Source organism: Etheostoma spectabile, chromosome 8 (genome assembly GCF_008692095.1).
Source record: "Etheostoma spectabile isolate EspeVRDwgs_2016 chromosome 8, UIUC_Espe_1.0, whole genome shotgun sequence".
Lineage (NCBI taxonomy): Eukaryota > Metazoa > Chordata > Actinopteri > Perciformes > Percidae > Etheostoma > Etheostoma spectabile.
In genome coordinates this window covers 350,473-369,034 of record NC_045740.1, presented here as the reverse complement: position 1 = coordinate 369,034, position 18,562 = coordinate 350,473, and the positions used below count along the sequence as shown (strand labels likewise).

Genomic DNA, 18,562 nt, shown 5'->3' with positions numbered 1-18,562 from the left:
CACTCTGTAGCTAAAACAGAGACCTTAACACACAGGGTGACAAGGATCTGCAGCAATGTGCAGTACAACAAAAACATGGTGTGTTTTGAACAATTTAAACCTATTCTGGTACAACCTCACAATACAATTATGAACCTGATAATGAGCATAATATGGGCCCTTCTATTCTCTGTAAAGCGTCCTTGAGTGTTAGAAAGGCGCTGTTAAATAAAATGTATTATTATTATTATTATTATTAACACTCCAGCAGAGGTGTTAATTTCCACACAGGTTTAGTGTCTTGACAGTGATGGTGAAGTGGGTGATATGATTTGAGGGGGTATTTTGGCGAAGGTAATGTGTTTAGTTAGCAGTATACTTAATTTTAACCCGGGGTGAGTCTAATGAAAACTGCTGTGTCTGCCCGTTTCAGCTCTGAGATTTTCTCACATTGCACAAAACTGTGAAGGAATTACCTCTGAGATTTTGGTATGATCTTCCTCGGTTTAGAAGTGGTGAATGTATGCTGCAGCTCACAACAGCTTATTACTATATAGTGTGTGGCTTTTGTTTTTTGTTGAGTTTCCACTTAGCGAAAAACATTGTGTAGGTGACGTCTGGGCGTGGCGTGCAGGTTACTGCCCCCAAACACGGACAACGATGTGACTCTAAAACAGTGTCTGGTAGCCAGCCTATACGTGGCAACACGCTCTGTCTGCCACTTACTATCTGTTGCTGGTTGGGCTTTGCATGTGTGGGATTCTGAAACGTTCTTAAAAACGGGAATTGTCATTTGTTCATACAAAGTCCAAGGTGAGGTGTAGGTCACATTTTAGCTGCCAAAGCTCCGTTGCTTTCTTCGGCCCTGTCCGTCTCTGGTCCTGTGCTGAGCTCACTCAGTGTGCAGTGTGAGGGGGGGAGTGGCCAGCGACTAGAGCCAATGTGTGCTTTTTTTACTGATTTGTGTTTAACGATAACTTTTGCATTTCTAATCCAAACAACGTCAAACTTGGCTCTGCACTTACTTGTCCCCGTACAAGACACCTGTCATGTTTGAAATCCATCGGACTAACAGTTCAAAAGAGATGCGCATTATGACGGACCTGCAATTTATAGATATGTCTTGTTTCAAAGGAACTATTAAATTCTGAGATAGATAGAGTTCTGTGATAAATTAGCATTTTCCAACAGACAAATATAACCTCCTTTTGAAGAACAACAGTTGTAGTTTATACGTAAATTGTACTCATCTGCAGCAATGTGTTGCATTTGTTTATTCGTGAAACAGAGGCTTGCAAACTTAATCAGTGAGCTTTTTATTTTCTTTCCATCTTTTTTTTTATTGCTAGCTGGCTAATTGACCTCCCTGGGGAAAAGACTTTACTGTCACTCTCCATCGCTGTCTTCATCCTACAGGGAAATAAACTATCTGCATTCATCCTCTTTTCCTCCATTAAAGATGCCCCCTGAACAAATACACCTCTCTTTGTATGGAAATAGAGGTCCATGCATTCAGTTTCTGGCCACATCCAACTGGCTTCCCAGACGGAGCCCAAATCTCTAGACATTAACGCAGCACACTGCACCGCTGGCAGAGGAGGCGGCGATGAGTTAATTTCAACTCCTTTCCATCTTATTTCTGAAGACCAGGAAGAAAGTTTAATTTATCGTGTGTTTGACTGCAGGTGAGTGTGCAAGTTAATGCAAGAGCTAGTGCCCCCAAGAGATCTCTTAAAAGGATGAACCTAAAACAATTACTTAAATCCCCTGATGGACTCTGACTCGTGAATTACCCTCAAAGTGCTTCATATGAACCAGATTGACTGGAACAGTCAAGGTCACACACTGGTATCACTGCAGAGGATTTTGGCTTAGAGGTGCGTTCTGCCTGATCAACGCAAATATGTAGCATATAGTTCAAGTCGTCAGTTATTAGCCGCTGTGTAAAGTTCACACCCACCTGGTTTTTTAACAGTTTTAAGTTAAATTCTGTGCTCATATTTTGTGTGTTTGCACTCTAATGACCACAGTTCATATTCCAGTTTCTCATTTTAACAAAAACAATGTGGTATTTCTGCATGAATGTGCTTCCCTACTAGTTTAGGACCGTATAGATCTTTCAGTGTAGGGATTGAAACAGACACACACACACACACACACAGACACACAGACACTTTCTGTAAAAGCTGTGTACGAGAAACAGACCCATTTTGTTCTAATAGCACACAGTCCATTAGCAGGACTTGGTTTTCAGTGGTCCCTCTCCCTGTTATCCCCGACCTGATCTGACGCTTAAAAGTAGACAACAATGTAGCTTAGAGTCACAGGATCATAACTCCTATGTGACAGATGTGAAGGCTTCAGCCTACAGAGTGTACTGTTCAATTTTTCCTCACATGGACATCCATGAAGAGACAAATGCTGCACTTTAAGAAGAGAACAAAATACAGTCACTGAATGAGCTCACTCTGCCAGTTCGTTGAAGCCAGTATTTTCCAGTCTGAATTTTGGATGGGAGTGATTGATGTGATGTTGCATGGCTTCAACTCGGGGTTGATGATGTGTTTGAAGGCTCTCTTTGTCAGTGGATAGACAGTGTGGTAACATGAGTGGCATCATACTGACTCATCAGCCTACGGATGGGATGCCTTCAACCCTGAGGGCCACGCACCCTGCCTCAAGACAATTCATCAAGTATTTATACAAAGCAGGTAAAGATCAAGATTCAGTCAGTCGTCTCTCTTTGTGTTGCCACTGCTTTGGTGGATAGCGTACTGAACATTGCCCATTTACCCATTAAGCCTCTGTGCGCAGTAAAATTCCAAGCTATATTTCACAACATGTGTGAAATTGCAGTCCTGACAGTGGCTGTCCCAGTGAATCAGCGCTCAGATGAACGAGAGGTCTAGAGATGTCACCAACATAATAAACAGGGCTTTGGCCTTTAGCCTCTTTTCTTTTTCAAGCCTGAGGCCCTGAGGGCAGGGCCGGGCCTAGTCCCCATAACACGCGCAACTTCTATTGATCCAGCAGGGATTGATGTCTACCAGCAGCTGATTTAGCACCTTAAGGCTTCCTTTCCTTTCCTAAAAGGTTGAGCTGAGTAAAACATGCGGTGGCTGCTATGTATAGGTTGGACAGTCTTCCTACTTTTCTTTTTCTCCTCCCCCCTCACTTTTCAGTCTCTTGCCTCTCCAGGCTTTGTCATTTTTATGCTTTATGGCAGTGCGTTTTTCAGCTCTGCCACAATCGAACAACATTGTTTTTCCTTAATGCAGAAGTCTAACATCGGAGTAGATGAATGTGTTACTTTCTTTTAACAAATCTCACCATCTGCACGTTCCACCTTTCCCATTTTTTTCTTTAATTTGACTTTTTATTATGCTATGCTTCCTTTTTTGTGCATGTTTTACACTTTTGACTCCCATTCTTGTCTCTTCTTTACCCATTTTCCCTGAAATAGCTTCAAACCACATACAGTGTGTATTCAACATTGGTCTCTTTCATTGAAATATTTAAGATCAAATTTATGAGCTTCATCAGTACATCTGTTGAAAAATGTACACATGCATTTCTTCACATACACTGAAATATTTGGCGTGTTGGGGAACCATCAGAACTTGAGTCTGAGGTTTTAAGAGGCTAAATAAAACTGTATGTATGTTGGTATCCTGCTTATCACACAGCAAGGACACCCATCACTAAATATACCAGGTAGGGCTGAACGATATTGTTTTAGCATCTACATCGTGATGTGCGCATTCGCGATAGTCACATCGCAGGAGGTTGCGATGTTGACGCTAAAGCTTTTTTGCTGCTTGATAGAAAAGTAAACTTCCACCGTTGTCCTTTTACATGATTATTACCGGCCGATTATTTCCAAAAAGAGCCATTTATGTCATCTTTTAAAAATTAATTTCTCTTTTGATATCGCAATATACACTCACCTAAAGGATTATTAGGAACACCTGTTCAATTTCTCATTAATGCAATTATCTAATCAACCAATCACATGGCAGTTGCTTCAATGCATTTAGGGGTGTGTCCTGGTCAACACAATCTCCTGAACTCCAAACTGAATGTCAGAATGGGAAAGAAAGGTGATTTCAGCAATTTTGAGTGTGGCATGGTTGTTGGTGCCAGACGGGCCAGTCTGAGTATTTCACAATCAGCTCAGTTACTGGGATTTTCACGCACAACCATTTCTAGGGTTTACAAAGAATGGTGTGAAAAGGGAAAAACATCCAGTATGCGGCAGACCTGTGGGCGAAAATGCCGTGTTGATGCTAGAGGTCAGAGGAGAAAAGGCCGACTGATTCAAGCTGATAGAAGAGCAACTTTGACTGAAGTAACTTGTTACAACCGAGGTATGCAGCAAAGCATTTGTGAAGCCACGAACGCACAACGGATGGGCTACAACAGCAGAAGACGCCACCGGGTACCACTCATCTCCACTACAAATAGGAAAAAGAGGCTACAATTTGCAAGAGCTCACCAAAATTGCACAGTTGAAGACTGGAAAAATGTTGCCTGGTTTGATGAGTCTCGAATTCTGTTGAGACATTCAGATGGTAGAGTCAGAATTTGGTGTAAACAGAATGAGAACATGGATCCATCATGCCTTGTTACCACTGTGCAGGTTGGTGGTGGTGGTGTAATGGTGTGGGGATGTTTTCTTGGCACACTTTAGCCCCCTTAGTGCCAATTGGGCATGGTTTAAATGCCACGGCCTACCTGAGCATTGTTTCTGACCATGTCCATCCCTTCATGGCCACCATGTACCCATCCTCTGATGGCTACTTCCAGCAGGATAATGCACCATGTCACAAAGCTCGAATCCTTTCAAATTGGTTTCTTGAACATGACAAAGAGTTCACTGTACTAAAATGGCCCCCACAGTCACCAGATCTCTACCCAATAGAGCATCTTTTGGATGTGGTGGAACGGGAGCATTGTGCCCTGGATGTGGGAATGGAGAGATTTCCTTCTTTACATAGCTGTGTAGATTGAATTATTACTTTATGTTATCACTGTTATTATTACTTCAATTCCAACATTTCTAAAGAATGCTTTCAGCACCTTGTTGAATCAATACCACGTAGAACTAAGGCAGTTCTGAAGGCGAAATGGGGTCAAACACAGTATTAGTATGGTGTTCCTAATAATTCTATAGGTGAGTGTATATCGCAGGGGAAAAAATATCACAATGTAAGATTTTTCCAATATCGTGCAGGCCTACTACCAGGTCAGTTTGGTGCTAGACAGGTGTTCAGGTTCGACCCCCAGATGTCTTTAGCTTACATTGGTTTTGTTGCATTTAGCTCTGCTTTGGTGGTTCTGGCTTGACCTTACTGTCGGAATGTGGAAGGAAAATTCAATACTCAGGATTTGAGTTTGCGGGAGAGGTTCAGAGGACAATGGGAAAGAGAAAGGTGAGGTAGAGAGATGATTCCTCCAGCCCATCGCTCTTGTCATGAGAGCGGTGTTGCAGCGTAGAGGAGAAGAGGAGGGGCAATGTTAATGTGCACTGTATCATTCATAACAGTAATACTGGCATCACTTGCTGCTAAATAGCATCATTTGTCAAGGAAAGGGCTTGGTGCCACAATGTTACAGATAAGCACCAGAAGGATACCTACACTATGCATGCACACACACACACACACACACACACACACACACTATGTATGTTTTACAATACCTGTGGGGAATGTTTGTGATTACAGCAGCGCTTTAACCAACACTTTGCGCCCTTACCTTTTACATTTTATAATCCTAAATCATTCCTAAACCCTTAAACCAAATTCTAACTCGAAAACACAAATCACCCTTAAATTCAATTCAATTCAATTCAATTCAATTTTATTTATAGTATCAATTCATAACAAGAGTTATCTCAAGACACTTTACAGATAGACCACACTCCAGAATTTACAAGGACCCAACAGTTCTAGTAGTTTCCTCCAGAGCAAGCAACAGTGCGACAGTGGCGAGGAACTAATACCTTAACCTTAAACTAATCTTAACTTCAGTTTCCATTAAGCATTAAAGAGATAATTTGCTGATTCAAATCCACCTGTGTCATTGCAGTGTGGCCAGTGTGTTTTTAGATGAGCAGTGTTTGGCTTCCCTCTGTGGTGCATGGTGACCAGCGGAGGTCTGCCAAGATACTTTTAGGGATATTTAATCCTGTTATTCATACAAATATAGTAAAAAATCAAATAGTAGTCACATAAGGAATACTATGTCACAGTTCTTCCATATTTTGAGGACAAAGTAAGTTATCCTACCTAATCTCCTCTATTTTGCTTTGTCAATACATGTTACTTGGGGCAACATTTAAAAACCTGACAATCTAAGAAAATTAAGAGACATTGGAGCAAATTCAGACATAAAGAGCAGTACCAAATCCTAATCTAATATACAACTGCTGACTGATTCAGCAGATGTAGACATATTCCAGCCTTCAGCCTTCATGTGCCAGCTATCCATAGTAGAGAATCTAACCCATATGCTTAATGGGTTGGTCTAAGCTTGACTCTTTTTCCAGATCAGAACCTAATCTTCCACAAGACTTACTTTCTGAATGATTTTATAATAACTAATTTTTATCCTTCATTCAAGTGTACGTCTACCCACATGGAGCAGACAATTCCTCCACAGTCGAGAGGGCGGAGGAAAAAAAATCTGTTATTATTGATGACTATGAGGTAAAATGCTCAATTTGCACCATCTTCAACAAAATTATAACTCATATTGAAAGCAGCTGAATTTGCATAAATCTCATTAGACGCGATGAGAGGAGTTCATAAATCGTTATATTAATTAGTCATTTTTGCCACCCTTTCATAGGAAAATTGGGTGTATTAATAAAACGAGAGGGGTGTGTGATTGTGACGCCTAATTGGTCTTTGTGTTAACGTTTTTGGTGTGCAAGTGACAGGCTTGATTTAGTTTGGCTTCACCTCTATTGTCTGACCGAGAGCATGTAGGGGGTGGGTGTGTGTGTGCGCATACGTGGATGGGATCTGTGTATTTACTCTCCCATCCATGCAGTCACATGCAATACCCTCCTTTTAATTATGTAGGGTGAAAGGTGGAGCTGAAGCTTGTCCCAGCATGCGTTGTGTAAGGTCATCATGCGTTGTGTAAGGTGCATGGCAAACTCACAAACATTCTGTAGTTGCTGAGATTTGTGTTCATGGTGAGAATTAATGGAACAAGTGAGAATGAGGGTGGGACGGAGTTACACTGGTGTTTGGGCAAGTAAAGGTATTTTATTGTCACTTTTTTAGCTTACCGCTACAGGACTACAGTTCAGCACCATGGACAGTGTTCAATCCCTTCTGGTGGTCCCTGTTTCCTCTTTGGAAATCATTAAAAAAATATATATATATCTGGTTCTCCTCTACTTGGATGTACATTTACATGTAAATGTGTGTCTGTTTGTGTTCTGCAAGTTGAAAGAGAACACAATACATATTCATAACCACTGGGGACCATTGTGTGTGTGACTGATATTGGCATACCCTCCCCTTTAGCCCATTACGATACCCTGCCCAATCAGGCCTGATGGCGCTCCACCTCTGGGTTTGATTAGGCAGCCTGTCTGAGCACTAGTGTCTGTGACGAATGAAGGCTGTGAACCACTGCAGCTCCAATTAAAAACCCTTTGCTCCTCTACCCTTGCACAGGGTAGTGTGGATGTGTGTCGATGCCATCTTTGTCCTTAACATGAAAATGCAGCTTTCTGCACCCACGTGATTTTAGTTTTTTTGGACGGTGTCTAAATCAATCTTTGCCCTGATATTGAACGTCAAGTTATTTCCTTCTTTTTTGTGTATTTAGTGGGTAATTTTGAGAGTACTTAAAGGAGAGGAACAGCTAAATAAAACATGCTCAACAGTGATTTTCAGGCACGTAACAACTATGTTTCATTCAATACAAATGCATCGGGGTAAGAAATACAATGACACGTTTCTTGAAAAGCTCAAAATGTTGTTAGATATTCTGACCTTTGACTGTCTGCCTGGCAGGTTCATCAGTGACCCAGCTGAAAGCAGAGGATCCTGAGGGGGAACCTCTCATTTATGGGGTTTCAGGAGAAGAGGCCATGAGGTATTTTTCCGTGAACAAAGACACTGGTGTGGTCTGGCTTCGGCAGCAGCTCGATCGGGAGGTACGAACACCAAACCCACACAAACGTTTACACATTACCAAAGTAAATGCATTATACTTTACATAAGACACTCAGGACAATTTTGAAATGGGACATGGAATGTAAATGATCAAATGATGAAAGAGCAGTGAAAAGTGCAATGCTCCACAGCGGGGAGGGATGAAAAAAAATGGTTTTGAGTTTTCTATTAGTATGTCTTTGTATTCTTATCTGCACTGCTCTTTTTTACTAACATGTCCATTCAAAGTTTATACTGATGCATGTCTCTGTCTTCAACAGACCAAGTCAGAGATGCAGGTCGAGTTCTACGTGAGTGACATTCAAGAGGTAAGAGACAGATTTACACTGTGATCACAGTTATAACACTTCTCGTCACGCGCTGACACCTGGTTACAGCCTGACTAAATGTCACATAGATGGCTTCTCTCTCAACCCGTCTCCCTTTCAGTCACTTGCTTTCATTCACACCCTTATTTCACTCTTTCTCACATGTAATCATCCTGATACCTGTCTCACTCAATGCAGTTTAGTTACTGAAACACAGTGAGGTATAATCTACTCTCCCCTGCGGGTAATCTATCATACACTTGTCCTGTTTTCTTCACTCTGAATCTTAGCTTGGTGTAGCTATTACACATTTTCAGTGACTACAGTTCTCTGATAAATATGTTGTGATGGAGGTTTTGGGACAACTTTACAAGGTGTTTCCTCCCTCAGGTGGTCAAAGACACCGTAAACATCCAGATTGGAGACGTGAATGACAATGCGCCATCTTTCCATGGGCAGCCTTACACCATCAGCATCCCGGAGGTAAGCCAGACAGAAAGTTAATTAACTTATTAGTTTAATGTACCCAAGGTAGTAGTACAATAATTTGTGACGCAGAGTTTGGGATGCACCTCTTCCTTCAGAAAACTGAAAAACCATCATATGTAGGACAAGGGTTACATAACTTCTTTTTTTATGAACTTAAAAACTGACCGTCCAAAGAACAGTTTCTTTACATATGAAGTGATTTGACCAACCCACCTTGATTCTGGAATTTAAGAAAAGGTAAGAAAACATGTATTAAATTCACCTCTATGTTAGGACTATTTTTACAGTAGTAAATGCACACTGGTTACATTCAACTCCTGGTGATCATCAACAATTCAGTGCTTTTTTTGGTTTCTGGTGCCCTGGAAAAGCTGTGTTTTGATGCACCTGTTATCTTCCCATGATTTGAGGAGTTCTCTTCGAGCTCCTGTGTAGAGAGTGTGCTAACAGCCTCCTTTCTCTATGGAAGAAAAACACTCATTGCATTAGAGACCTCAATCTCCTTTCCCCTCTCCGTTTCTCTGGCATCTCTGTCCTCTCTGAATCTGCTACCTCCCTCCTCAGCTCTCACTTCTTTCCATTTTTCTCTCTTCTCTTCTCCCTGTCCTTCATCTAATCCTTAATAGAAGTAATTGCCAGAATGGAGTGGAGGACTTCAAAAAGGGGCTGAACTCCACACACACCCACACAAACGCACATTTTGTTGTGTTTATATTGAGCACATAGCCCTTTCTGAGTCGTCACCAAATCTTCAAAGCCACTGGCTTTTTCTCTCTCCAATCCATGAATTCAGACAAATAAATGGGAGAAAGGAGGACCGATAAGACGAGGCTTTTTCGACCACCCACCAGGGAAGGTTCTCTCAGGCCAATGCAACCACTGCTCAGTTGTGTGGGACTTACACTTATAGTCCACATACAGACTCTGAAAACAATACGCTTCAGTTTAGCCTCCGGAAAGCCATTAACCAGAGCTGTTTGACCCTCAGTCGCTTACATATTGTTACTTCCCTTACATCACTCAGTGAATTACTGCTTGTGTCAGTATTGCCCCCCTAGTGCTTACAAAATCCAAGCTTTTTTATTTGAGGCAATGGGTTGTGGTAATAGATCTTTAAAACACTTAACAATGTGAACACAATGAGACAATACAGTCAACATAAAAAGGCATAACTTTTGTATGCGACCACAGAGTGAGTCTAATGCAGGTGGAACATGTTTTACCAGAAATCTCAATAACTTTAGTTGTTTGTGTGCTTTTATTATGAATGAGACACAGCAAATTCATTTATATTTGTATGACTGTGTGTTGCAATTACAATGCAGCACACAGTCCAATATGCACACAGAGAGATTTTCATTAACGCCTTACCTCCTTCCATCTGGAAGTAGGAGTTTTTGGGAACAGTATTTCTTCCTTATTGTACCTGTTTCCCCTTCCTTTACTCTTTTCTTCACCTTATCCTGTTTGCCCGCAACTTTTGTTACACTGGCATTTTTATGGCCTCATTACCTCTTTGACCCTAACTGACCTCTAGCGGGTGAAGCAAACATTCTGTGACATCACTCCATCATGCTGTCACACACTGTCTCACTGGACATGCCAGACTAACTGGGTGTTACGCACAATCAACACTACTAGATAGTGCTGCTGAACTTTAGCATACAGAGAAAGAGATGGGAAGGGGTGATGGATGTGAAGGATGGCAGAGGAGGAAAAGTAAAGTCAACAAAGGATTGAAATGATGGAATTTAACACACAGATACAACAGATTGACAGAAGCCAAAAAGAAAACAACTCAAAGGGCTTTAGGGTTGTGTAAACAGAAGAATCATTAGGGGAGGAAGTATATTGAGGTGGGCCTGATGCTGCTCAGCAGCGAGCAGATGAAGCAATGTGAGTGGCAAGGTGAGCGGTGCAGTAGGGAGCGCAGGGGAGAGTGTGTGTAAATGTCGTTTTAATTTGTAGAGTCATAAAGAGGGTGAAGGGGAGCAGGTGGGCTGCTAGCATTCCCTCTGTCAGTGCTAATGAGCTGGCCAGATTTACAGCATCCACACACTCAGGCAGCCAGCAGTAGAGACTGGAAACAAGAGGCGAAGACTATCACCAGAAATAATGTTTTGATAGAACAGCAGATGGGCCACAACCCAAATCCATTATTGGATGAGATGATAGAGTGAGCCTCCAACATACTGAGAAGTGTTTTTCACATTCAGCTGGATAGGTAGAGGTAGTCCTCCTATACAGCAATCCCGCAATGGAAAATTCAAAATGTTTTGTGTGTGCATTTGTGTACTACAGAGCTTCTATCTGAGCAACTGTGAGACCAATCATGGCTTAAAGAACATCCCTCCCCAGAAACCCTTACACACACCGCCCCCAGCTGCCTGACCCTCACACTCCCCCACTGCGAGTCAGTCTCTCTGTCAGTGCCACTGTGATAATATCAAATGCCAGCACTAACACCTTTTCAAAGTGTGCCCAGTGTGTGCCTTCCCCTGCGGTTCCATACACTGCCCCTGACCACAAACAGTTTTTCTCTTTTTCATTTCATCACTTTTATTCTTCTGCTTCTCTTCCTCTGCAGTCTCTTCTGCCTGAAATGCCTATTTCTGTCCTACACACATAAACCTGCACAAAACTTTTCTTAATGTCATTATTGGATCAAACACATTCACCTCACGTGTTTCATCATAGTTTTTATATGTGTGTATATGTGTGTGTGTATATATATATATATATATATATATATATATATATGCCATGATCTTGCAAGGTATAAGTTTTATTTTTTATTATTTTTGGTTGAGCCCATCCAGCTACAACTTTTACAAATTCAAATACAATACTTTTTTATCATCTTGCCAACACTCCCATTCATGCCGACCTACAGTAGATATGCAGTGCATTGGAATCCTACCTTTGATAACACTGTAATGATGCACACAAGATTGTAAAGGCGACTTCAGACCAGCACTGTAATGCGGCACATAGATTAAGTTTATTGGCAGACAGGCAAGCGGCTTCTGGTGATAGATAGCCAAACTTTATCTGTTTACTGTCTCTCAGGTATGTCAGGCAGGTGAGAAAATCCCTCCTCAGCCTCTATTTTCTATCAGCCATATCTCAATGTTCCTCTCTAACCTACAGTAAGCTCTGATGAACTACGGCTGATGTTATAGAACAGGGCAGCCCAAGGTGGAAACCCCTCAGGTAAAAGTCAGACAACTAAAGAAAGAAAAGTCCTTCAGTCTGGTATGAAAAATACATTTCTTTATTTGGTTTGTTTTCATGAGAATTCTCCAAAAGGAGCATAGTAACAGGAATCATCAGAAACCTGAGGTTATTTGTTCCTAAAACAATTATAAGTGACTGATGTTCAAGTAAAGTAATTTATCTTTTGTTTTGTGGCACACTGCACAGAACAGAAATTTGGCTCTTCTTTATTTAATATATACAGTAAGTGTGTGTGTTTCTGTGTGTGTGTGTGTGTATATATATATGGAGAGCGAGAGAGAGAGCGAGAGAGCGAGCGAGCGATACAGTATACACATATAACCAGTTGAGTAGATGAGAGAAATCAAACCAGCATGGATTAAGCCCCCAACATTTGGCTACTACTTCAACTTAAAACACACAAACATGCAAATGCTCACACACACGCACACACACATGAATGCACTCATATTTCCGATAATATTGGCAGAGGGTGTTTGAGAGCTCCTATTACGCCTGTGAATGAGCTGCTTTGTGTTTGATGTGGGTTCTGGTAGCAAAACAGAGGCACCTGCTATTTGATGTGCCCTCTGTCGCTGTCAGGTAGAACTTAGAGGAATCTGTTGTATTTCTTTCTTCTTTGCCTTTGTCACTTCTGATAGCTGATTTATATATATATATATATATATATATATATATATATATATATAATCTTTCATCGCCTTCTGCTCTGTATCTCAACAGGTTACAACATCCAAAGGTAATTTGTTTACCAGGTTAAAAAAAAGATAGTATAGCTCCAAAGCAGCACCTTCAGTATACGGATGACAATATCTTAGGTTCACTGGAAACGTAGTCTTTTTTGTAGTGGAATACATTTATTTTGTATTTTATAAATAATGTGATTAACTTTACAGAGTCATGCTGCAACTAGAATGAATGGAAGCACACACACACACACACACACCACACACAACACACACACACACACACACACACACACACACACACACACACACACACACAGCCTCCTAGAAGTTGGATTTAGCCCATAATGATTTCAGTATCAACTCTCCTGGTCTCTCCTGTAGTGTAATTGAATCTAGTGGTTACTGAGCTGAGTGGGGGCTGGTTGACAGGCACAGGCCTTAAAGAGAATTCTGCCTGACACTAAGACCCTGAGCCCCATAGGGAGGGATTGAGGGATTTAGGGAGAAAGAGAGAAAAAATGGATAAAGTGAGAAGGTTAAATGGGAAGCAGTCAATATTTTACTCACCTCAGGCTCCATTTATAACTTGCTCCTATTTGGTGCTTAGCACCCAATTCTAAGCAAAAGTTGTGGTTTCTCAAAAGAAAGTATCCTTATTGATGAATTTCCGGGAGAAATGTTCTCCAGTTTTTTTATGGCAGATAAGAAGCTGTTCCTCTGCATCATGTCTTTAATGAATGAATAATGTTCCCATGAATACATTTAAAAAAGGAAGTGTTTTTGGAAGTGTTGAGTGTGAAAGTGTTTTTCTTTCTCCATCTGTCCATAGGATTATATCTGACAGCACTGATTAGACCATAGCACATGATCATCCTGTACAAACTAATCTAAACTCCTCCATTCTTTATACAACGCAAACACAGTGCATATGGCCAGTTTATCTACAGTACTAGAATGGTCTACCAACTTTTTGTTCACCTATTTCATGCAGAAAAAGTCCCTTAATTTTCATTTTATTTATGTTTTTATTTGTGTGTGTAGGGGGGGATTTTCTATCTGCAGATATTCAATATAGATATAAACTTTAAGAATGTGCTTAACACACATGAAACCAGTATAAAGGAGTAAGTGCAGTCATTCACTTCTATGAATGATTATTCATATGTGGATTTCAGTAAGCCTTTCAGGGCGAGATGGTCTCTAAAGTGAGTTGTCAGAGAGGACGTTGCGCCTGTAGAACAATTTTTCCAAGCATCCTTTCCAGTCCAGGGGTTAACACAACAAATACTGCCTGGGCATCACGTATGCTGCCACTCATGAAGTTAAATCACCTCCTCTTCCTCCTTTATCTTTCTGTCATTTACTTTATCCCACTGAGCATGAAGAGCACCTTGATTTGCGTGCTACACAGAGATGGGTGCAGATTTGTCTGTCAAAAAAAAAAAAAAACTAAGGCTCCTGTTTGTGAGTGACCATCAAAAAGTGTTTCCTTTTTTTATAAAAAGGGGGGGGGGGGTAAGGTTTTGAGCACAGAAAGAAAGACTGAATGAGAGAGGCAAGATTGAAGGGGGAGAGAGAGAACGGCTTGCACTCTCAAAAGCCATTAAAGTTTGATTCACCCACTCCTCACTCTTTGAATAAATCAACCTGTCGTTCCCTCTCTCCCTTTCTTTCAAGCGTGTGGGTCCCACCCCTCCATCCCCACCCTGCCTTTGGCACTCTCCTTTCCTCTAACACTCACTTGGCAGAATTGGAATTCTGACAAGGTTTTGCTAACATTGAAGACAGCATCTTGTCAGTCCCTCCATATTTTTGCGGCAACATTGATTGTGTGATTGTGTTTATGTTTAAGGAGAAACACAGAGTGCTAGCTCTCATCGCTTTTTGCGGTGTGTACAATACCATGGTTATGGAAACAAAACTCTGCTGAAAGAAGAATTGTGTGTGTGTGTGTGTGTGTGGGGGGGGGGGCTTTAACCTCACCAGGGCTCCAATTTGGCATTATGCAAATTCCTCAACAATTCTTTCCCTCTGACTTGGTCTGTGTCTCAGTATGCATCTCCCTCCCCATTCATCTGTTTTCCCTCTTACTGTTCCTTGGACCGTGGCTAGTTTTCCTTAATAGAGCTTTATAGCCTTTTCAATTTGCTTAAATCTGTTTTGGCTGTCACTTACACAATTGAGGTAGTACGGAAAAAGGCATTAGAAAAAATGATGCATTATAGAGAAGTATTGAGGAAAGGAATTGGAATACTGTTGCTACCAGCGGTTTTTCCTCTTCCTTGTTTTACATTAGTGAACCATACATACACAAAAACTTGCTGTAGAGTAAAATAGGATTAACTTGAATCATACTTTGTACTCTCTTCTATAGAAAGCATCACTGACTTGTCAGTAAAAGCAGAGCTTAAGTAAAAGTATGATTTATCTTGCTGCTACTTTTGCTGTTCATTTTACAGCTCAGATTCCAGGTTTTACAAAACTATGCTGCAGCAGGCATACATGGCAACCACAACAAACACCTCTCAGACTAATTAAGGTGACAAACAGATGTTGAAGCTCCAACTTACATCCCTTTGTCAAATCTCTGCTAAGTTTCAGGTTGTCTTTCTACTCAGTCTGATGGAGTCTAGCAGGGTCTTGTTTGGCACTTATGAACAAACCATCAATTTTGCCCCACTAGCTGAGGGGACTGACACCACTATATTGGTTGGTCTTTCTAACAATACAGTTCCTGGGTAGACAACTACTAGTTGGTTGTCTGAATCGTTCTCTAGTGTCACCTATGTTCATACATACAAAAGAAACAAATGGGAGGTTTATTTTAGGCTTTCATGTCCCCTCAAGGGTTTAACACTTTGCATTTCGGACACTTTGTGGTTGTGTCATAGTTTAACGGGCTGATTGCAAAGTGATACACATACTCGGGACCAGTTTGATTATAATAGCACCATCGCATTTTCTATTTTGTCCTTACTACATCTAAGGCTAAAAAAGCAATTCATCATATACTATAAATTCCCTATGTGGTTCTGCACCGTAGTGGCTGCAAGCAGGGCTTTTAGTATTGTTTTCTCGGTTGAACCTTTGAATAGACAACAACATGTACAGAGGCGATATGTGTACAGGAATCTTCTTTCACTGCAAGGACTTTGAAATTAGATTCTCTGCCTTCGTGGAAGAAGCATTGTATAACGTATCATGTCTTGATATTGTTGTTTTCGACATGATATTTGATGATTTTTTTTAGATCAAATCACATTGCAGCGTAATTTAGATTTTTTTGTCCTGGAACAAAATTGCTTCATAGCTTTCATCTAAATTGATCCACGTGTACCTCTTGTTTTCCATCACAATTCCATATCTTATCATTGCTGTGTGCAGTTTTTATATCCGTGTTTAGCATGCACAAGTTTCAAAATGGATTTTATTCCAACACTTGCCCCTATTGTCCACCTGGCACGCCTGCGCTGTGTTTTCGGAGCATTCAGGTCAATGCTTGATATTCCACCACCCATGTCAAGCATGGGTGAAGTAGCTATTTTCAGGGGCTGACTCTGCTCGATGCCTCTCAAAAGGTGTTTTCAGAAACACGTTTTGGGGAACTATTTTCGTATAATAAGAGATTGTAATCTAAACGTGTTGCCATTATGGTCGGTTTTAAAATCCCGGAGCAGACAGACCCGGGAGGCGCTCGTTCAATCAGGTACAACCATCGCGGTTGAGGAGGGTGTAGACTGTTTTCTTAGCTTGTCAGTAGTCAGTGAAGAGAAACCGACAACTACAATGCTGGGAAGCGGGCCAATCTCTTTACGTGAACACAACGCGTATATGGACATGTACCATGATAGTACATGTCACCTCGCTTGGAACACGATCTCGTATATTACGAAAATAGTTCACTGAAACGTGTTTTTGAAAACATCTTAAGCTAGAAATAGGCTATGCAGTTGCTGAATCTTTCTTCTTTTCTTCAAGTTTTTTTTTGTCAACTTAGAGAGGCGCAGAGACCGGCCACTACTCATTCGCATAAAGTTTCCTGGATTCAACTTTATGCAAATAAGGAACGAGCAACTCGGCAGCCCGCTTCTCCTTATTCCCAGCGACGCTACCAGAATGCAGCATAGTTGGTAGAGTGGGCGCCCATATATAGAGGTTTACTCCTCGACGCAGCGGGCCCGGGTTTGACTTCGACCTTTGGCTCTTTGCTGCATGTCATTCCCCCTCTCTCCCCTATTTCTTCAGCTGTTCTGTCAATAAAGCCCTAGAAATGCCCCAAAAACAATCTTTAAAAAATAAGAATTATGAATGGGATGCGTGGAAATGTCGCTGACAGTGGACACCTACCATTAAAATCCCAGCAAAGCCTGTTTCTGACTGAATGTGGGTAAGGAACGTTCTGAAAATAGGAATTAGCAGGAATTGGCTGGAATAGCATGTTATAGCCTCTCCTTTTGTCAGGGACTACAGCAGAACATACAGAGTTTGTTTGGTAGGTTTTTACCTTTGGTCAATTACCCATTCTATTGAGTGAAATACACAATATTCTGCGGTGAGATAAGATTCTTTGGTGTGTTGTAGTCTTTCATTTTATTGGACAAAAGTCAGAAAAAAACAGAAAAGTCAGTATTCCTTTAAAGTAAGCCCGGTGTGTATTCCCAGGAGTCACCTACTAACACTGATACCAGCCACCATCACCAAGTGAAGGCCCTTTCCTTCTCATCTGTCTTCCTCTCCACCTCCTCAGCTCCCTCTTCTGTGGTGTCCCCAACATAAGTGCTTTGATGTATAATTGAGTTGTGTGCACGACCGCTCCTCGCCCCCTTTCTTACACTCTTTTGTCTGTGCCCCCCCCCCAGGACCCGGCTTATAGAAAAGGTTAAAAGGGGAAAGAAGAAAAAAAATAGGAAGCTACTAAGGAAATTGAGACACTACTTGTAATATATTTTGGCAGGAGAGAGGCTATTGGATTGGACATCTACATTATAAGACAAGTGATAAGCAGCTAAGAGCTCATTCTAATACAGTACAAAGCTTAGGCAAAATTTCAGCAGTTGCTACAAATGAATCAATAAAATGCAATTATGAAACGTTGGATGAGCAAAGGGGATTGAGACAGTCGAAGGCGCAGACACTCAACACTCCTCTCAGTGAGCACTCCATAACTGTTGTCATGTCTCATCAACAAGATAGAATTTAATTAGACAACATCACATTCAACTAAATGAGATAAAGAGAGAAGAAAGGGGAACGAAACAATGTAAATAACAGGTTGGGATATGGGTTTTGTTGTAGGAAGTACCAATTGCCATGTAATGATCACTTTATACAGGAGATAATTATACACACATTGCCATTCTGCATTAGTGTCATTGATGCTGCCGGAGTTTTGTTTTTTTAGAGCTCTATCATCCTACAATATGCACACAACGTAAGCCTTGTAAACCTTAGGTACATTTAGCTGTAATAGCTCTTGACTGTGTCCATCTTCTTCCTACATGCAGTACTTTGCTTTGCTTGCTTATCTCTCTGTCCCCACTCCTCTCTGCTGCAGAGCTACATGAAGTGATTGCAAACGGACCCCAGTAGTGTCGCGGTTTCTCTGTACAGACTCTGTCTGTACAGATCTGTGTGTCTTTCTGTATGTGGCTTTTACATTTAG

The 18,562-nt window shown here is 41.2% G+C and overlaps 1 protein-coding gene and 1 long non-coding RNA gene across 5 annotated transcripts in view; one reads left to right on the top strand and one right to left on the bottom strand.

The window, feature by feature from the left end:
- Positions 1 to 18,562, top strand: part of cdh23 (cadherin-related 23) — a 196,641-nt gene that overhangs the window by 44,028 nt on the left and 134,051 nt on the right. For all 4 annotated transcript variants that reach the window (XR_004332902.1, XM_032522253.1, XM_032522250.1 and 1 more), the window contains 3 exons: positions 8,016 to 8,158; positions 8,438 to 8,485; positions 8,876 to 8,968. Coding sequence is in view for 3 of the 4 variants with exons in the window: in XM_032522253.1 (XP_032378144.1) it covers positions 8,016 to 8,158; positions 8,438 to 8,485; positions 8,876 to 8,968 (284 nt within the window). In the remaining variant the exon portion in view is untranslated. The remainder of the gene's footprint in view (positions 1 to 8,015; positions 8,159 to 8,437; positions 8,486 to 8,875; positions 8,969 to 18,562) is intronic.
- Positions 1,694 to 16,887, bottom strand: LOC116693349 (uncharacterized). Its single transcript, XR_004332903.1, has 3 exons — positions 16,774 to 16,887; positions 7,875 to 7,877; positions 1,694 to 1,724 (listed from the first exon to the last, which is right to left on the bottom strand). It is a non-coding gene; the product is annotated as an uncharacterized LOC116693349 (long non-coding RNA).